Source organism: Pavona decussata, unplaced genomic scaffold, assembly GCF_977016875.1.
Source record: "Pavona decussata unplaced genomic scaffold, jaPavDecu1.1 SCAFFOLD_225, whole genome shotgun sequence".
In the NCBI taxonomy this organism is placed as follows: Eukaryota; Metazoa; Cnidaria; class Anthozoa; order Scleractinia; family Agariciidae; genus Pavona; species Pavona decussata.
Window position 1 is genome coordinate 875,314 of NW_028145630.1, and position 22,041 is coordinate 897,354.

A 22,041-nucleotide genomic window follows, 5' to 3' on the forward strand; every position below is an offset into this window, starting at 1 on the left:
AAGAACACACTCACTGTTCGCAAAGAGTAGGGGACGAGTTCCCGGTGTTTGTGGATTGGTCTTTGCCTGTCTATTGTCATGGTTGAATGGGTAAAAAATTAGCTGCATACGCTGGGTAAATAACGTTATGATGTGATATATGATATGATATATCATCTTATGGTGATGTCACCAGAATATTTCAAAATTGAACAATGAACAACCTTCAAATTCGGCTATATCATTGCGAGTCGCATTTCTTAAAATAGGTAAAATTTAGGTCTAGATGTGCAATTAGGATGCACAACGCAATTCAGTGGCGTCACAATAATAACACCTTTGTTTAACTGCAAAAGAAGTTGTACCTTGTAGAAATACACATTCAAGTGGTTCACCAATACTTAAAATAGTACGAATTCTAAAATAATTCCATATACTAAGTTTATAACGAAATTGAACAAGTAAAGTTAGGTTAAAAAATGGAATGACATAAGATGATTAAAAAACATCATATACTGCAGAGAAGTAGCACTGGCTCCCGTACGCGTTGAGACCGCCAAACCCGTGGCTGATAACTCAGAATTAAATCATTTTTTCCCGACGAAAGTCATGAACATCAGGTAACTGATTTGTTTCCTAATTTCAGTCCCACCTCAGATCGCAGAACATCCACAGAATGTGACGGCAAGCGAAGGAACTAATGTGACTTTCTCTTGTAACGCCACTGGAAATCCAGTACCTACAATATCATGGACCAAAGGCGGATCCACTATAAGTTCGAGTGGAGATTCCAGAATCAGTTTTCGGGCAGACAATACGACGTTGACTATAACTAATGTGAGCAGAGCAGACAGTGGACAATATCGATGTGTGGCTACCATAAGCGGTGGATATGAAACTACCTCCGATGCTGCCACTCTGGATGTTCAATGTAAGAACAGTGGCCTTTATTTTCGGTCCGTTTTGAAACGATAATGAGTCGACGCTCAGCACAAACTAAAAGAAATTGATTGTATTATTTGAAATGGTAATAGAAATTCCAATAGGCGGTTTTCAAATTATATGCATTTGCAACAAAACTGACCGCAGTAGTCTCTTTCTATTAGGCACGCCAGACACCCTTGCGATCGCTCAGGCATCTCTTAACCTTAAATTAAAGGAAGCAAAGTAACAGATTTAGTTCGTTTCAGTTGACCTGATGGTGTCCGCCTCTGAATGCCGGCCCCGCTTTAAGTTCGCTGTGTAACTGATTTTCAAATTCCCAAACGACTGTTGTAGAAATCTACTAACACGAAGACGGAGCATATCCAACAGAGACGGCGAAGGGTAAATAAAGATATGATATGATATATGATATGATATATCATCTAGTAGTGAATTTGCCTATAAATTCTAAAGGTCTCTGAGGAGTCTCTTGGCCGAGACGAAACGCCGCGCCAGGCTAGCCACGAACATTTCACAATAATCACTTATAACACTTTTATTTAACTGCAAAAGAAGCTGTATCTTGTAGAAACACACATGCGGGCGGTTCAGTACGCGTACTAAAATAATTTCATATCCTATGTTTACAAGGAAATTGAACAAGTAAGGTTAAAAAATGAAATGAAATAATTATGATTAAAAACATCATACACTGCAGAGAAGTAGAACAGGCTCCGTTGAGGCCGCCAAACCCGTGGACATAAATCATGTCTTGCCAGGAAAAAGTTCTGAACATCAGGTAATTGATTTGTTTTTTAATTGCAGTTGCACTTCAGATCACAGAACATCCACAGAATGCGGCACCAAACGAAGGAACTAATGTGACTTTCTCTTGTAACGCCATTGGAAATCCAGTACCGACTTTTTCTTGGACCATAGATGGATCTGCTGTTAATACGACTGCCGATCCCAGAATCAGTTTATCATCAGATAACAAGCACTTGACTATAACGAATGTGAAAAGGACGGACAGTGGAAATCAATACCGATGTGTGGCCAACAACACTATTGGAAATGTTACCTCCAATGCTGCTACACTGAATATACAATGTAAATACTACTTAGCATAATGTCTCTTTCAGATTCATGCTAAGATCGGCTCGGTGTTCAGTTCTGAGTAGAGGATTATTATTTTAGTATAGAGGTGAATGATGGTACAAGAAAGTATAGCTACTTTGTGCCTTCTTTTCTTTAAGATTTCCTTAATAGAGACGTCTTTTGTCAACATAATCGAACTTATAGCTTTAGTTCAGTTACATTTTGCTGGCACTCATTTCCCCCCGTAATATATTACCGCCCAAAAGAAAAACCTACATACAAATCACCGCTGCTACGAAAATTAAGAAGTAGCACTGACTTCGTTGGTGTCAGCAATCCTGGCCGCAGATGATAACTAAGACGTAGATCATATCTTGCCAGGCGAAAGTCCTGAAAATGTTTTCTGCTTACATCAGGTGAATGATTTGTTTTTTAATTTAGTTGCACCTGAGATCACAGAACATCCACAGTATACGACAGCGACGGAAGGATTAAATTTGATGTTCTCTTGTAACGCCACTGGAAATCCAGTACCAACTTTTTCGTGGACCATAAATGGATCTGCTGTAAATACGACTGCCGATCCCAGAATCAGTTTATCATTGGAGGACAAGCGGTTGACTATAACCAATGTGAGAAGGACAGACAGTGGAAATCAATACCGATGTGTGGCCTACAACATTATTGGAAATGTTACCTCCAATGCCGCTACACTGACTAATATACTATGTAAATACAACTTTTCATTATTTCTCTTTGATAGTCATGCTAAGGTTGCTCGGTGTTCAGTTCTGAGTAGACGAGTATTATAATTTCTGAGTATAGGAATACTATTATAAAGGCGGAGGCCGGTACATTAAACTATAGTTGATTTCTGGCCTTGTAACTTAATGGAACTTAGTGGTTTTCCCAACGTTCTCATTTTCCACGTTGCGTATCATGACCAAAAAGAAAAATCCCCGCTGCTAGACAATATCCTTGTAGATCTGTCTGAAAATGCTTGATAGAACTCATGATTACTATGTACAAATGAAGTAATCAGTAGCTCTTACTATGTACAAATGTAGGAATCAGTAGCTCCTTCCATGTGTGAATGTAGGAATCATAGCCCTTTAAACTACTAATTGTGAGGTTCACTTCTCTTATTACTAAATGCAGACAAGCCTGAGTTCACTTCTCATCCAGAGAATCTGATAGTTGAAGAAGGAAAAAACGTCACTTTATCTTGTAACGCCATTGGAAATCCAGTACCTACGGGTTTTTTGTGGACCATAGATGGATCTGTTGTAAATGCGGCTGCCGATCCCAGAATCATTTTATCATCAGATAACAAACAGTTGACTATAACGAATGTGAGAAGGAATGACAGTACACATGAATACCGATGTGTTGCCAACAACATGGTTATTGAATCAGTTACCTCCAACGCTGCTACACTGAATGTACAATGTAAATACTAATTAGCATTTTTTCTTTAATGTTCATGCTAAAGTTGCTCGGTGGTGAGTCCTGAGTAGAGGAGTATTATCATTTCTGAGTATAGGAATACCCGACGTGGACTATTGATTCAAATGAACCGATACCGGAAAAACGTCCAGTACAAATCGATAACTTTCCATAAGAGTTGCATAAATGCTATCGATTTTATTGATCAATTGAAACATGTCGATATCGCAATTATTCTGCCAATCATGACAGTGGAAATCAATACCGATGTTTGGCCAACAACATTATTGGAACTGTTACCTCCAATGCTGCTACACTGAATATACAATGTAAATACTACTTAACATTATTTGTCTCAGTTAATATTCATGCTAAGATCGGCTTGATGTACAGTTCTGAATGAAGGAATATTATTATTTCTGAGCATAGAGGTAAATGATGGTACACAAAAATAAATGAGCTACCGTCGTGTCTTCTTTAAAGTTTCGTTAAAGAAACTTCTTTTCTAAACATACGAAGACTTAGCTTGAGTTGTTACATTTTGCTTGTTTTCATACCCCCCCCCCCCCCCCTCCTTCCCGTGACATATGAAGACCGAAAAAAAAATACATACAAATCACCGCTTCTACGAAAATTAAAAAGTAGCACTGACTCCTTCGGTTTCCTTTACCCCGTCCATAGATGATAACTAAGACGTAGATCATGTCTTGCAAGGAAAAAGTCTTGAAAATGTTCTATGCTTACATCAGGTGAATGATTTGTTTTTTTAATTTAGTTGCACCTGAGATCACAGAACATCCACAGTATACGACAGCGACGGAAGGATTAAATTTGATGTTCTCTTGTAACGCCACTGGAAATCCAGTACCAACTTTTTCGTGGACCATAAATGGATCTGCTGTAAATACGACTGCCGATCCCAGAATCAGTTTATCATTGGAGGACAAGCGGTTGACTATAACCAATGTGAGAAGGACAGACAGTGGAAATCAATACCGATGTGTGGCCTACAACATTATTGGAAATGTTACCTCCAATGCTGCTACACTGACTAATATACTATGTAAATACAACTTTTCATTATTTCTCTTTGATAGTCATGCTAAGGTTGCTCGGTGTTCAGTTCTGAGTAGACGAGTATTATAATTTCTGAGTATAGGAATACTATTATAAAGGCGGAGGCCGGTACATTAAACTATAGTTGATTTCTGGCCTTGTAACTTAATGGAACTTAGTGGTTTTCCCAACGTTCTCATTTTCCACGTTGCGTATCATGACCAAAAAGAAAAATCCCCGCTGCTAGACAATATCCTTGTAGATCTGTCTGAAAATGCTTGATAGAACTCATGATTACTATGTACAAATGAAGTAATCAGTAGCTCTTACTATGTACAAATGTAGGAATCAGTAGCTCCTTCCATGTGTGAATGTAGGAATCATAGCTCTTTAAACTACTAATTGTGAGGTTCACTTTTCTTATCACTAAATGCAGACAAGCCTGAGTTCACTTCTCATCCAGAGAATCTGATAGTTGAAGAAGGAAAAAACGTCACTTTATCTTGTAACGCCATTGGAAATCCAGTACCTACGGGTTTTTTGTGGACCATAGATGGATCTGTTGTAAATGCGGCTGCCGATCCCAGAATCATTTTATCATCAGATAACAAACAGTTGACTATAACGAATGTGAGAAGGAATGACAGTACACATGAATACAGATGTGTGGCCAACAACATGGTTATTGAATCAGTTACCTCCAACGCTGCTACACTGAATGTACAATGTAAATACTAATTAGCATTTTTTCTTTAATGTTCATGCTAAAGTTGCTCGGTGGTGAGTCCTGAGTAGAGGAGTATTATCATTTCTGAGTATAGGAATACCCGACGTGGACTATTGATTCAAATGAACCGATACCGGAAAAACGTCCAGTACAAATCGATAACTTTCCATAAGAGTTGCATAAATGCTATCGATTTTATTGATCAATTGAAACATGTCGATATCGCAATTATTCTGCCAATCATCGTCATCGCTTTCATTGATTCATGTGATTTTATCGATAGATTCCTATGGACACAATCCTTTTATTTTAGTACGAGACTTTTCATTTCAGCTAAAGAAATCCAATTACGGATTGAAGTTCCACTATGATTTTTTTTTCGGACACCACAATAATACGAAAACCTCCTTTTTACGGACAGTTAACTTGGTCGTTAAACGATCTCTCTTTAATACAGACACCAACTGACAGAACACAGGGTCCCAATTAAACCAAAAATCATGAGAGCTCTCTTTGTGCATCTCTAATAAAACAGACAGTTCCTCACTTGGATAGGCCAAAAATCACTTAAGCCTTGCCTATATAATACGCACCACATGCTTATTATCAGAGATGGACACTGTTCACTTGTAGCCGGAGAGACAAAATAGAAACTTACCCACAATCTTATTATGGACAGAGCTGTCACTTGGTGCCAAAGGCGGGAGCAAAACCTATATTAACGCGTCTTGTTTAATGCTGACTATTTTTTTGGTACTAGAGAGATCAAAACATTTAAAACTCTATCTCTGTATTACAGAGACCTCCATTAAAAACAGACAATCAACTCTGTCCCTTTGGTGTCGGTATTGAAGGCGTTTGACTGTATTTGTATTTGTGTCGTTTTAGATGCACCTGAATTAACAAAACATCCAGAAGATATCGTGCAAATTGAAGGACGACTAGTTGTTTTTAACTGTTCAGTAGAAGGAAACCCTCAACCCAGCATCAAATGGACAAAGAACAATGAGATACTGAACACACCAGCAAATTCAAAACTAACCGCAAGTTCATCAGGGAACACTCATAGTTTGAGAATACAGGATGTTCACCAATCAGATGAAGGACAATACAGATGTGTGGCAAACAACAGTATTGGTAACATTACATCAACTGCGGGGACACTTGAAGTACATTGTGAGTAATTTATTTAACTGTCATTCAAAAACTAAGTAATAATTTATTAGCCCATTGATCTATCAAATGGTCGATAAAACATCACGTGCAGTGGTTTTATAGCCGATAAAACCTCCTCCTTATTAGTATTCGGTGTTTAATGTTTTTCTCGTACGCTAATTTCCAACGTTCACAAAAGCATCATTGTTATGAACTCTCTTGACACACGCCTTTCCGGGAATGTCTTTGAAGCCGTTCAAAACACTCGCAGCACGTGTTTTATCGTGGTTTTAAATCCCGATAAGACACTGCTGCTTGTGTTTTAAACTTTACTTAACGTATTTTAAAATGAATGAGGAGGGCGGCGTAGGGTTAAATAGGAAATGTGGTTTGCACTTTTTTTCCACTGGAAAACTGGAAATTAAAATGAGATTTGATCATGACACACTCAGAAATGGAATTTGACCATTAAATTTGGGCACTGAGAATGAGATCTGGGTAAAATTTGGGCTGGAAGCTGAGATTTGAGCAAACTTGATTTGAGCTTCTTCGGTCTGTTTAAATATCTTAAAAGATCACCTTTAGAATACCTCTTCTTTAACTTCAGAAATAATGTGTGTTGTTATTTTCGTTTTTGATAAATTTGATAGTTTTTAATATCGTTTACACGCCTTCTTCCTCGTGCGGGGTATACCGAGAATATTAACTTCACTGGCAAAAACACCAACAGACCTAATTTCATATTGGAAAGATTTTTAATGGACGACGAATGTGACTAATTATAACATGTTTATCATAGCGTTTTAAGGAAAGATTTAAAATATCAGAACGAGATTGAACATTGGCTTGCGAGAGTTCAGTTCTCAGACAACCTTTTCAGTCCAAAAACGTAGTTTGGTCTGATATTTAATTACAGGTATCGCACGCCTCGTGTCTATATCATGTTATTGCGAGACTCCTTGGCAGTGATATTTGTGTACCTGTCCTGTTTATTGCTGACTCCTTTTTAAAAATTTCTCTAGTTTCCTTGTTTGATTTTCACTTCAACTGGCAAATGCAAAGACAGCAATTGTCATTGGCAGAAATTAAAACAAAGCAAATACGTGAAAATGAGATGGCTTGAGCATCCCAAAGGTGGTTTACTTAATTAACTGACTGCAACTTACTGTTTGTATTTGATTGCAGTTAAACCAGAGGTGACAATTGTTGGTGCTCCAGAACAGTTTGTTGTTATAGCAAATGACGTCATGTTGACATGCCACTACAATTCTTCACCAACACCTTCTGAAGTACAATGGAAAAAAGATGGAACTGTTATTTCAAGAAATGCTTCCATTGAAAATTTCACACAAGGATCTATTGTATATTTCAATGAAAGCCTAGTAAAGTTGAGAATCAATGCAAGTACCTTAGAAGTTGCTGGGAAATACACATGCCTGGCTATAAACAGTGTCCATAATTCATCTGCTATAACATTACTTGTTGTACAAGGTTTGTTTTTACCTTTTTGTGTGACTACATTATCAGTGTCTATAACTTATTCCTGTGATATCAGTACATGCATGTATGTAACCAATGAATATAGAAAAAATGAGTGAACGTTACAAACAGGTTGTACATCCTTATAATAATTATTGTCTTTGTACCAGGAAAGTATACAATACCAGACACAAAAGTCTGAATTCAAGCGCTCTTGTTACATAGACAGAGATACAATGTACTTTTTCAGTATGTTTATTTGGTTTCAAAACTAAAATGTGTATAGAGTATACACTTTTATTAGCTACTATACATGTAAGTATTCAGGTTTTCTTGATCAATGTATTTTTTTGTAGATGGTAGATTCTGTTAATAGTGAATTAGTAGTAGTTAATTGCAAGGGTTCATGAACCAAATGCTATGCCTAAAACTTATTAAATGTTATTAAATGTTCTTAACCATTTTAAGGTGTTTAAACCCTGTAAAGGGGGAGGGTTAAGGTACTGTACACTGCATGGTATTAAAAGGGAATCTCATGGTACTTTCCGGGGACAAAAAATGTTTGTCTCAATACTTTTTGGAAACCTGAGCTTAAAATGATAACACTTTTAACAGAGAATGTTTTAAAGAATATTTTAAAATTAGCTGTAGGCGAAGATTGTTACCAACGAATGCATCTCAAGCCGCCGTTACACGTTGAAACTTTTAGCTGAAACTTGCGTGCAACGGCGCTGCGAAACAAGTTTTAGCAGGCGTTGCACCGTGTAACATGGTCGGTTTCGTGAAACTTTTTCGAACTTCCGTTGCGAGACAAGTTTCACGAAAAGTAGAACCGCTTTCTACTTCTGCAACGGCTTGCAACGGTCTCAGTGGTGAAAAAACAAGAGTTTCACCGTGTAACACCACTTCGTGAAACTGGTCTCGTTCGCCGTTGCACACAAGTTTCAGCTAAAAGTTTCAACGTGTAACGGCGGCTTCAGTCCTTTTCAAGCTGGAGCGCCACACATGGCCAGGAAGCTAGAGGTCATTTGGATCAAAGGTGTACATCTACCTATTGTACAAGTAGTAGCTCATCTGATTGATCCCTTAGTAATAATAATATTTATTGCAAGATTGTGTCATAGGAGATATAATTAACTCTCTGAAGGCTGATTGTACTGCGTATACTATAATTATTGTACTCCACAGTGGTACCAGACCCACCACAAGATGTGTTGGTGGCGTCTAAGGGATCACGTTTGGTGAATATCTCCTGGAGGGCTGGTTTTGATGGGAACAGTGAAATTCTTAACTACACAGTGGAGATCAGAGAAGACAATCAGAACTTTAGCAATGCTAAATGTCAAGGATCATCAAATGGTACCTGTGTGGTATCTGGCTCCTCCACAAGTGCTACTCTTGAGGATCTTTTTCCTTGGACAACCTACTTTATTAAGGTGTTTGCAACTAACAAAGTTGGTCCTAGTCTTAGAAGCTCTGTAGTGAATACAACCACAGATGAAGAAGGTATGTTGACATTAATATGAATAGCCGTATATAGCCGAATAAATAAATAAATAAATAAATAAATAAATAAATACATACATACATACATAGCCGTTACTAACTCCCAGACAATATGACAAGACATATGACAGACAAATGATATATCCGAGGGCAAGCACATGCCCATATAATGCTAAAGGAAGATTAATTCTAATGGCAATGGTGAATTTCTTTTAACAGCTCCAAGTACTGCTCCATCCTTCAATGTGACTGTTTTAAATTCCACTGCCGTTAATGTCTCTTGGCAGGTATGATTGGAATGTTCATTTCAATTCCTATAATTGATTCTACGTGTAATATTCATTTAATTGGATACGGCAATAATATACCATATTATGACTGTCAGTATTTGGAATAATTTTCTGAGGAAGCTTATGCTGGTAATTGTTTTTCATGTGCTAAATTTTCACAGATGCATGTAAAAGTGTTGTTTGGTGCTAAAATTATACTTACAAATTAGGTACTCACAATGACAGTTGGAACCAACACACCTGGACAAATACCCAATGATATCACAAAAAGCTCAGAAAAACCAAAAAGGCCCAAGAGACAAACACAGGTCAATAGCCCATTTTACAGTTGTATGCTAAGTGACCTGGTCTTGAATTGAAAGCGAGGCTGGGGTTGACCTTGTTTTGATACAGAGCTCGCTGCTTTTCATATGTAGATCACACTGTTCTTATGCTAACTAGTTTGCATTTACATATGAAAAGCAGTGAGGTCTGTATCAAAACAAGGTCAACCCCAGCCTCGCTTCCAATTCAAGACCAGGTCACTAAGCACACAACTGTAAAATGGCCTATTGGAAATTAACTGAAGAACATTAGATAAAATTAACACGGTGAAAAAAGAAGAAGAAGAAGAAGAAGAAGAAGAAGAAGAAGAAGAAGAAGAAGAAGAAGAAGAAGAAGAAGAAGAAGAAGAAGAAAAGAGGATTTTAATATAATTTTTTTTAAGATATCATAACACTACAGTCGGTTGACACTTGTCTTTCTGTGTCACAGTAATCTGGTTAATGGCTGTTTCAGTCTATCTGCTCCAGCAAAGATTAATGCTAAGTTTGATGTTTAACTTAGTAATACTGTAAAGTCATTAACACATTAAGCTTATTTTCTTTCTTCTCTATATGTGGGTACTGGTATTTTTGTTTTATTTTCCTATTGTCACTACAGGGGCTAAATGTCGCGTTCCCGACTCCGACCGGCGATGAGTCAGGACACGTCGTTCAACCAGTTGGCCAAGATTCTAGAAATCACTTAATTTATTTCATTAACTTTCATGGCACGTGGTGGAAAGCTACAATTACAAAGATCAGAAAAATGGAATAAAAATAGGCAGATCTCTAAAGTCTCACGATTTTGCCATGAAACTCACGGTTTTCAGTTCAGTCTCACGGTCTCACGACGAGACACAAAAATCCCACGATAAACAGTCAAAAACTGAAAGGATACGATTTCCTTCTATAATTTCATTTTGGGCTTGGTAAGCTGACTTTCTTGTGCCAATTTCGTGCAAATCAATGCAAATCAATCCATAGTTAGTAAACAACGCTAAGTTAATCCGTCTATTTACTGAAAACACAGCCTATGACCATACATATTCGAAGACATGTGCCAAATTAAGTTTTCATTACCAGTCTCTCTCGTTTTGGTCACTCACATTTTCCAAATGGCGGAAACTGCACTTTCTTTTGATTAGCACCTGTGTTTACTTGGTTTTTTCTGCCGATCAATCGCCAGATTTTTTTACCTCAGTCTCCAGATTTTTGATGTTTGGAGATTGAGAGATCTGAATAGGGCGAAAACTAAGGGAAAGCGACACGAAAATGATTACTTACACTTTTCACTCCTTGTCGCGACTAATAAATGTCCGTAATGGTAATGATCCTTGTTACAAAGGAATGAAAAGCTTAAGATAAATTATTTGAGCATACAAGTCCGACTCTGACTAATTGTTATGATTCTTCAGATCAAGAGACTTGATAAAACGAGTAACTTATGAATTGATTTTATCATATTAATTGTAACTAAAAAAAAATTCCTAGTGTGACTCGCGTCACACTGAAATAATTGTCCTGTTGTGTACATATGCGAATGTAAGGGTAAAAGCTGCAAGTTATTTAATTATTTATCCTGTTTTAAATTGTAGTTATAACAATAAAATAAATAACAAGCACACGATGATCTCGGGAAAAAAGAATTTCCGGGCCCCAAGGAGGAATCGAGGGGCTCGGAAATTTGTTTCTCGAGATTTTTCATCGTGTACGCGTTATCTATTTCAATTTCATAGCATAAGGTGGTTGGCTGGTTCGCTAAATTGCAGTTACCTAATAAAAAAAAAGAAAATGGGCATTCAAACGTCAAACTGATCAATTTGGTGTCCAAGTTAAGTTTTACTCCTGCTGCCATCCAGTAATTATATATAATGTATTCTTGAGAGCGTGGTCAATATTTTCCTCTCTTTTTCTCCATTTAGATACTAACCAAACAACAAGCCAGAGGTGCCATCCAGGGGTATTTTATTTTGTACAAGAAAAAAGATAGCACACAAGAAAATCGCACTGTCCTTGGAAAGGACACCACCTCGTATCTGGTGACACCTTTGGATAAGTTCACCTCATACAATTTTTCCATGCAGGCTTTTAACAGTAAAGGAGCCAGCCCTGAGAGCAATCAAACTGAAAGGAAGACAGATCAAGATAGTAAGTGGTTTAAGTTGCCCACTTCTACTCTCTTTATCATTTATTAAGTACACTCAACAAAAAACTTAATTTGTTTTCTGTTCAACACTGTACGGTGACCATTTTGCTGATAATTTTGATATTGCTTTACGCTTACTCATGCAATTTTGTTTTATACTCAGCATTAATTAATAAGTAAACTCTACATGTACATGGTCATGTTATGCCTTTGTGCCTGTAATAATTATTTATATTACTTGTAATTCTTCATTGAGTGATCCCTTCACAAAAATGATGCCTCTTAGGCCAAAATGACGTGGTTTACCAAATGAGATTTGAAGGGGCCAATTTTTTTTTTCTTTGAGAAATGTGTATGAGGTATAGGTGATTCCTGGATGAAAGTGACTTGGATACTCATCAGCAAATTAATGTCATGTAAAAGTACATGTAATAGCATCTTATTTTATGGGACTCAAACTTTTCATTTCTATACCAGGACCTGATGGTGCTCCACAAAATGTGACAGGACATAGCACCAGCTCAACCAGCATCGTAGTCTCGTGGGATGAGGTAACAACAGATCAACAGAATGGTATCATCACGAATTACACCATTACCTACCAGTCACAAACAGATAATCACAATGGAAGCGTCTCAGCTGGGCCTAATGATCGTCAAAGGAACATAACGGGACTAAAGAAGTATGTGAACTACAATATCACAGTGTTTGCATCTACAGTGAAAGGAGATGGACCACACAGTAGCCCCGTTGTTGTTGTTAGGACAGACCAGGATAGTAAGTTAAATTCTGTGGTTGAGTTTCTCGCTTTGTTTCTCCAGAATAAAGATTTTTTTGTTGTTGGTTGATTGTATGAGTTTACTTGTGCATAAAAGGCTCTTAATTTAGGGCTAGTTGCACCGTTTGTAACGTTCTATATTATCAGTCGAGGGAACAAAAGAACGAACAACACAACAATGCCCTCTGCCCAAACAAACAGACAATGCAGCAACAAGCCTACTTCTGCATTTAAGGTAGCTTCATATGGCTACGTACGTGCGACCGGTGGTATCTATGGAGAAACGATTTCTTGATTTTTGGTTTCGTTTGTAACAGTTCAGTTTACGATATTGAAATAGGCAGGAGACGCGCCGTCATTGAACTACTACAAAGAACCACTTTGAATAACTTTTTTTTTTCTGAACTTTTCAGACTGAAATTTTGAAAAGCTATGTACCGCAGTGCGGGATAGAAAAACTTGGCACACAATGCCAGTGAAATGTTAGTTCGGTATTAACAGTTTATCAGCAGCGTTTCTGTTTTTCCAAATCTGAAAGATATTTTCTGAGAATTTTTTCCATGTGACAGTTTAGATTACTACTAAAATAAATACTGTACTTTTGTAAAATAAAAATAATTCTCAAAGAGCGGTTACTATATGCGGGATTATCGGAAGTTATACGAACGATATTTAAACATGTAAAGACGTGATATTGCTCTACAAGAAAACCCAAAACTTAGGTACGATATGCTAAACAGAGTTTGAAGAGGCTCAAATATTTTTGGAAACATGAACAATACACAGATTGTCAGTCATAAGAGGCTGTGGAGAGATCATCACCCTTAATAAATTTAATTATTCATTTCTATGTCAGAACCTGATGGTGCTCCACAAAATGTGAGAGGATATAACACCAGTTCAACCAGCATCTTAGTCTTGTGGGATGAAGTGCCAGCAGATCAACAGAATGGTATCATCACACAATACACCATTATCTACCAGTCACAAAGAGAGAGCTACAATGGAAATCTTTTAGCTGGGGCCAGTGATCGCCAGAAGCACATAACGGGACTAAAGGAGTATGTGAACTACAACATCACGGTGTTTGCTTCTACTGTTAAAGGAGATGGACCGCCCAGTAGTCCTATTCTTGTTGTTAGAACCGACCAGGATAGTAAGTGGTCTTGAAAGAAAGTTTTCATTATTGTGTCAGTAGACGCGTTTAGCATGAAAAGAGTTAGCACGTGAAAACGAACCGCCTTTTTTTCTGTTAAATGTAAAAGCGTATTTTCATAAAGCTGTAACTGTATCATCAAAGCGCGCTATCCACTCGATGTTGTTCCCATGAAATGTACACTTTCCAAACAGATGAATCGTCGATTTTCAGCACCAGCGAAATAACGCAAAATCTGTCTTTTTTATAAACGTACAATGCGTAAAATCGTAACATTTTACCGTGAGTGTAAAACAAACCAGTGTTAATTTATTTATTGGGAATAGCAATAATGTACAGCATCCTTTTTAATGGTAACGTGGCTGAACTGAACTGTTGCCAAAGCTGCTGATTTTATTTTAATTCTTTACAGGGCCAAATGCTCCGCCAGTTAATCTCCAGGGTCGCAACACCAGCTCTACCAGCATTTTGGTTCAGTGGGGAGAAGTTCCATCAGCTGATCAAAATGGTGTTATACTGAGTTACACGGTGACTTACAAGGCGTTACCTAGTGGCAGTCAGAATACCGAGGTAGTGAATGCTCCCACAAACCAAACAACACTGACAGGTCTGAATGAATACACCAACTACAGCATAACAGTATTTGCTTCTACTGTGAAGGGCGGTGGAAATGCGAGCACACCTATCATTGTCATTACAGATGAAGACAGTAAGTTGACTCATACAACTTTCTGTTCAAAAATACCAGCATTTGACGCATTACAAGATTAGACATGAACAAGGCAGTGTAAAAGGCAACGTATTTTACAACACCCTTGTTTTATTTTCTCAGGGCCCAGCGCTTCGCCTGTTAATTTAAGACCAGTCGACACAACTTTAACCAGTATCTTAGTCAAATGGAATAAAGTTCCCGCTGCAGGCCAAAATGGGATCGTACTAACCTACACTGTCAGGTATCAGATGTTTGGTGAAGGTGGTGTGAACGCATCCATTAATTCCACGACAGTTGTCCTTCCCACACAGCAAGCAAACTTGACAGGTCTAAAGAATGATACGAGGTACAACATCAGTGTTTTAGCGTCTACCGTCAAGGGAGATGGACCTTACAGTCAACCTATATTTGTTTCAACAAACCAAGACAGTAAGTCTACATTTTCAACCCCCAATTACAAGAGAGGCGTAAGTGTAAATTCTACTACAACGAGCAGTCTGAGACCCCTTAGGTTTTCTGTTGTTTTCAAACACCTTTAAGATTTGAAGCATGTGGTGGCCAATTTTTTTGGGAGGAGCTTATTTCCGGCGGGTTTTATATTCAAGATTGTAAGGTTTTTGGGGGGGGAGGGGGGAGGGGGGTCATGGGGACATTTATTGCTGTTTTTTGAAATCTTCCAGAGATATGATATATGTGTATTCTTCCACATTTTTACACCCGAAGACTAAATATACAGTTACACTGTTGGCTGGAAAGGGTCCGAGAAGGTTTACATTCATATAACCCACCAATATTCGGCTTTAATAAACCCTTTTGGAACGTAGGAGGCCACCTAGATGCGTCTTTTTCTTTTTTCTTTAATTTAATTTTATTTTTTGCCTCTATTAAAACTGGTTTGAATTAGCAGCGAGAAAGGGCGGCGATATGGTTATAGAAGCGTTTCGTGGAACAGATTAATATCTTATTTTTTGGAGGGAGGGGAGCAAGCAACCTGTTTTTTTTTTTTTTTTTTTTTAGCTATATTCTGTGCTTGTCGTAGATAACAGTTTATCCTCAGAAGTGTACCGTTATTTTTTTATTTATTTAGAACCCAGCGCCCCTCCTCAGAATGTGTACGGTCACAACATTAGCTCCACTGAAATTTTTGTCCAATGGGATGAGGTACCGGCAGAGGAACAGAATGGTGAAATCCTACACTACACTGTCATTTATCGAAAGACAGAAGGAGGCGAAGCTGAGAAAATGAAACAAGTCAATTCTCCAACACGAAATGTTCAGTTGACAAATCTTACAAAGTATACATATTACAGTGTTACAGTGTTGGCTGCTACAGTGAAAGGTGATGGCCCACCCAGTGATCCAATTCAAGTCCGCACAGATGAAGACAGTAAGTAAACGTGACGTTATTAAATGTATCGACTGGTTCATTATAGCCCGCACACATAAATTTGTATACAATACACGAACGGAGCGCGCTTCTTTCACGCCAAGCATGTTGCCAATTTTTAAAGGCGAAGAGACTAATTTGATATCTAACGTATTGCAGTAACGCTTAATAAGGCGTCGAATCCTTTTCTGGGTGACACTAGAAAAAGGGCGTATGTAAGGTGTTTGAAATTAAACGTGCGTGCAGTATTAAAAATGAGACCAGGGAAACGATCAGGATCACTTTCTAATGACTTACTTGGCGGTGAGGGTACATGTTGCAATTTTAGGTAACCAAAAAAAAGAAACGCACCTCAACCATCACAAGGGTGAAATTTCTTGAGCTCCTTTCAAAAATTTACTAGTTTGTTTTTACGTTAGAACTTGGTTTATGCCTCTTAGTTCTTTGAACTGAAGAACATAGGGCTCTGCCTGCTCCTCTGCATAGCATTCGGGTTAATTCACCAACGTGACCTGATTTGAAACTATTGATGTTTGCCTCTGGTCTCTATCATAGTTGAATCTACCAGGCAGGGAATTTCCAGCGATGTAGGTCAAGGAATCGTGATTTAACTTGACCTTCTTTCCTCTTGAGAGGCAGGCGGTTTCGTGTACAATAGTAATTTATTTGCAACGATAATCAGCCAACTAGTCAAAAGCTAATGTGTCCGTTAATATACCTATTAAGCCGGACTGTGTCTTGCAGAGCCTTCTTCGGCTCCAACAATTTCCGTTGTGATGGTGCTTAATAGCACTAGCGTCCTGTTGGAATGGAAAGCAGTTCCTGTGGAGTCCAGACATGGCATTATTACTCAATACACCATACACTACAAGGACGTGGAGAAGCAGAAAGAAGGCACAATGGTCGTCAATGCATCTGTTTTACGAGCAATTATTAATGGCCTAAGGCAGCAGGCTGAGTACACATTTTGGATTTTTGCTGCAACTTCAAAGGGTAATGGTCCTGCAAGTAACGCTGAGAAGGCAACCACTGCAGGTAAGAGGAGTAAAAAGGCCGCCTTACAGCTGTCAGATAATTCCTTCTCAAAATAATTAATAATCCATGAAGATAAAACAATTCCGGACTTCCGTCACAGTCTTGATTATAATAACATTTGGTGAACGTTTGCTTTAAACTTCCAATCACCTCGACGTTAATAACTGAGAAAAAAACTCGGCTGCGCCTGATTTGTTCAGCTTACTCTTCGAGGTTTGCAAATCGGATGAAATACTCTTGTTCGTGTTTGATATAATACCGCGTAATAAATAAACCCAGTCATGTGATTGGTACACCAGAAGATAATGCTCGAGGCTGAAACATTGTTCGAAAATGAGTAGCTGGCTAAGAAACGAAGCTTCAAGGGCAACTGTACAGTTTTGAAGGCAATCTTTCAGCCAAGCGTATTATTAAACGATATTCTAGCAAGCCCAAAGGGGTTTAGTTTTTCCATTACCCTTTGATTAATTTCAGTTTAATTGCTATTTACTGTGATTGTCACAATATCGGGAGCGGAAGATTATCACTAATAAGAGATTGTATACAGCAATTGCTATAACGATAGTTTTTCATTATCATCATTATTATCATTATAGTTATTTTCCATAGTCTCATTCAAAGACATTTTGGTTCACAAGATCTACAGTTTACGGAGTTTATTGAATAGTATTAGAAGGCAAAACACTGACCAATCCGTTATTACACTGACTCAATCTCTAAAGACATTTATTTGTTTAAACACTGTTTCAGCTGTGCCCACTGGTTCGCCTCCTGCTGAAGACGTCATCGGTACGACTGAAGTAACAGTCAAATTTGTAAACAAGGAAAGTTTAAGTAATGGCAATCCAGTGAGGTTTGTACTGCAAATTAAAAGTTCTTTTTCGAGGTCGATGTAGCCACAAATTGAACTCCCATGCATTTGCACGGGTGGGATTTGATGGATAGAATAGGACTGTGCATTGCTCTATCTATAGTTTGTATTATACCTTTACTTTGCATGGTACAGTTTCACGATTCCGTTTTAGAAGTTAGCAGGTGAGATATTGTTATGTCCGAGACACTTAACGTGTTGTATGATGAGGTATGACAGTAAAACAAAAGTACTTTGATGAAGACAAGGAGTCTTGCAGTGGTAAAATTTGCATCTATGAAGAGCAAAATCATATAAGATCACACTTGTACCACATATTGCTCATCCCATCCGGCCGCACGTTAAATATCCCGTTTTCTGTTGTATGAGGCAGCTCGAGGTACCACTACCCTCCCTTGATGAAATTATAGCAAGCGAAGGGATCCCCCGCAGTTCCTAGAACTCTCTTAACAGTTTTACCGAATGCACTCTTCAGCTGGATGGGAAGAAAAAAACAACGGAAATACAGTAACGTCTATGAATGTTCATGTAGAATACTCCCGGTAGCCTCGGGCAGGAGTTCAGGAGAAATGTGAAACTGTTTTACTGTTTCCTTTAAATATTTTAAGGAGCACTGTCGTTGTCTTACTTGCAGTTATTTTCGAATGATCGTTACGCCATTGAAAACAGGACAAGATCCAGGAAATACTGCTGATTCCAAATATGAAAACGTGACACGAACATATCAAAATCAAGTGCAAGGCGAACCTTATATCACGGCAGAGTTTGCAAAGAAAGATGCAGCAACAACATTTACTGTTGGCGATGGAAAGTACTACTCACGAAATGGCATAACGGAAGCTAGAAGAAGGCGAAAAGATGTGTCACGTGAGTTATCCAGACTGTTAGAGGGTCCACTGAATGATACACATTTAAATTACAGTGAAATGTCGATTTTTTGAAAAATCGGGGATACAAATATGACCGAAGCAAATCCGAGGGACAAAAAAATCGGGAGTTTCAAAAATCGAGGGTTTGAATAGTTTAGATTCCACTGTAATATGCCTAATTATATGTTGGAAAATATTCAGTTTTTTTTTTTTTCTTGATCGAACTTCAGCAATCATCAGCCACGACAGGAATGTTAACTTTGAGTGTTCTAAGGCAATTTCAGTCCACACTTGGGGTGGTAATTTTAACCTTTAAGGTTCTGGTGATCTTCGCTAAAATGTGGAGGTCTTCGGATGATCTGCGGCACTAGTGTTCGGAATACCTGGGTTACACGGATCTGAAACTACGATGCGTCGTTGGACTGACTTTCAAAATCGCCATAATTTAATTGCAATTTTGTTATTATATGGTTTGTTTTGTGATTTTAGCCCTCACCAAGTATCTAAATGGAAAGCTGGATGACAACACCAAGTACGCGGTCTTCCAGCGGTCTTTTGACAACAATGGAGATTATGAAAATGAGGGATTCATCCAGTTTACAACAAAGGGTGCGTTTTTGTTTGCTTTGTTTTTGTTTTTTTACTACTTTGGGATAACAATACTCGAAACAAGTTATAAAATTAGAATAGCAAGGATTAGCGCAATCGAAACCACGCTCGTCGTTCTTTGGCTTGGAGTGTTGCGTGATTGATACGGAAGCTAAGGCACCAAGTCAGCCAAAAAAAAATGGAAGAAGAACAAGAAAAAAATCTTAAAATTATTCTCACCTTAAGAGATATGGTATGAGATCTATTTTTAATTTGAAAGTTGTATCTCGACAAATGGACGGAAAGGGATAATCTCTTTCTCCGATTCATTGCGAAAACGATCGAATGATGTTCCTTGCGAGCTTACCGCGGAGGAACCCTCGAACACTCTTTAAAGTTTCCCACTTAGCCAACATTATAAAAATGGTCATCTTCACATATGTCACTGTAATGGAAACCACGCATTTTAAACATTTCTTTTTTCTCTTATTCCAGAAGATAGCAAACAATCACAGCCCAAGGAAAAGTCTTCAACAGTTATTATTGTATCTGTAGTTGTATTTGTGCTAGTGTTATTGATCTTGGTTTCTGCGTTTGTCATTTGGAGACGACGATCTCGACGTAGTGGTACGTTTTGCTTCATACTTTTTCATACTTATTAACAATTCATGAGGACTTAACAAAGATAAACACTATCGTGAAGGAGGTTTGGAAATGTGATCTTAATTATCATACAATTTGGTGAGCTTTCACTTGGAATTTCTCCAAAAACCATTAATAGTTTGAGAAGCTATATCAAACACTTGAAAGAGTGTTTCATCCATTTCCAAACATCTCGAAGTTGGCCAACAAAAACTCGGCTGCGCCTAAATTTTTCAATCTACTTCTCGGTGTTTGGAAATTGGATGAAACACTCTTCTTCGTGTTTGATATATTGCATAAAGGACTTTATTTTTATCTGATATCATATTATATTACAAACCTTTAGATTCTGGTACGAGACGAGCACAATTAGGTGTTTTTCAAATAGACAGAGGGTGCGCGCTTGAACCAGTGACATTTTGGCGGGAAAACGAGAACGTTGTGAGAACGTGACTGTGACGAAAACAAGTCCTCGAAAAGCCAAGATGATCTCGTGTTTTTGGAATCACAAAAGGACTTAGCCACCATCATTCAAAACACCTACGTTAATTTTTGTCGCCCACAAAGAGTAAAACGAAGCTTCCCAGGAAATATGTCTTCTTAGTACTTCGCTAAAAACTTGGTATTAGTAGTCCTTCTAAAAGTAGAATTTAAAGGTTTCATTTAGGTTAGCAGGTAAGGCCAATGTCTTCTTTCATCTTCTCAAAATTTCTATTTCCATATACACTATCATTCAAGTAACGCAATGAGAATAAGCGAAAGTCACATACTGTGACTGGGGATTGTGTTCTCATGCTGTGATGAATTCTTTTGACTGAAGAAAAATCGACTTTTATTACGATTGAATAATTAAGTTCAAAGATATGTTTCAACACATTACAACCTGATCATGTTAAGTGGCTTACTAATTTTTGGGGTATTTTGTGTTTTTCCTTGCTGAAAACATTCCCATAGGAACAAAGCTGAATTCAAGAAATTTCCAAGGCAGTTCCAAGAATGATATGGAGATGTCTGGCAACCGCTACAATTCACAACGACAACATTATTATAATGAAGGTCAGGAAACCTACGATGACATAACTTCTGGCCAAGATGCTTATTACGGTAACGTCAATGCAACTCAAGAGGACATTTACAATGAGATAAAGGAAGACTCTCAATACCAGGCGTTAGATTTAAATCGAAAATCTGATTACCAAGAGTTAAGCCAACTCCAGCCTCATCCGTCATCGAATTTAAATCGCCAAGTTAATTACCAAGGGTTAAGACAGGTCCGACCTCATTATGAACCTGTAAACAAGCAGACTGAGCAGATTTATGAGAATCAATCTCGTTACTGAACTAACAAGAATCTGCCGCGACAAAAATTGTAAATCGAGAATTGCTCTCAGTATTTTAAAAGTTCCATAGAGCAATGTTAGTAGAGAGTTTACGGCAAACGGTAAACGTGAGATTGGCGTTTATATATGTTAGTACACAAATGAGAATGGTGCAAACTAATTCTGGCCTCTGTTGCTAACGCAAAACTACCTAATATTACTGAGAATTGAAAACAGCGAGCAGCAAATGTAGGCTAAAGATGGTAACGACTGGTCATTTCTGCCGTCTGCCGTTTGCCGTAGGCGTAATTCTAACTTATCTCTGTAATGATACTTACGTTTGTAAGGTACACTGCACGAAAAAACGCCTTTGCGCACATCAAATGTGTGGTCAAAGACTGTCAAAGGCCGCCTTTGATTATCTTTGATTCGAATCACAGGTGACAAAGGCCGCATTTGATTCACGGTGAAGTCAAATTTGTTTCTAATCAAAGATATCATATATTTGATCCACCTTTGATGCGCGTCATAGGCGGAGTCAAAGTTGTTTGATTTCCATTTGACGCGCGTCAAAGG

General features: G+C 38.0%; 2 protein-coding genes across 2 annotated transcripts in view; both read left to right on the forward strand.

The window, feature by feature from the left end:
• Window positions 1-22,041, forward strand: part of LOC146458959 (protein sidekick-1-like) — a gene marked incomplete at its 3' end in the record, with an annotated part of 92,365 nt that overhangs the window by 1,858 nt on the left and 68,466 nt on the right. The window contains exons 2-12 of the mRNA XM_085090175.1: window positions 626-910; window positions 1,729-2,013; window positions 2,443-2,730; window positions 3,160-3,450; window positions 4,223-4,510; window positions 4,940-5,230; window positions 6,119-6,406; window positions 7,571-7,876; window positions 9,053-9,370; window positions 9,590-9,657; window positions 11,885-12,110. Coding sequence (XP_084946301.1) covers window positions 626-910; window positions 1,729-2,013; window positions 2,443-2,730; window positions 3,160-3,450; window positions 4,223-4,510; window positions 4,940-5,230; window positions 6,119-6,406; window positions 7,571-7,876; window positions 9,053-9,370; window positions 9,590-9,657; window positions 11,885-12,110 — 2,934 coding nt within the window. The remainder of the gene's footprint in view (window positions 1-625; window positions 911-1,728; window positions 2,014-2,442; window positions 2,731-3,159; window positions 3,451-4,222; window positions 4,511-4,939; window positions 5,231-6,118; window positions 6,407-7,570; window positions 7,877-9,052; window positions 9,371-9,589; window positions 9,658-11,884; window positions 12,111-22,041) is intronic.
• LOC146458960 (uncharacterized) lies at window positions 18,142-21,809 on the forward strand. Its single transcript, XM_085090152.1, has 4 exons — window positions 18,142-18,914; window positions 19,406-19,525; window positions 20,000-20,131; window positions 21,101-21,809. Exons 1-4 carry the CDS (start codon window positions 18,692-18,694, stop codon window positions 21,484-21,486), a joined length of 861 nt encoding a protein of 286 aa, XP_084946278.1. The 5' UTR covers window positions 18,142-18,691; the 3' UTR covers window positions 21,487-21,809.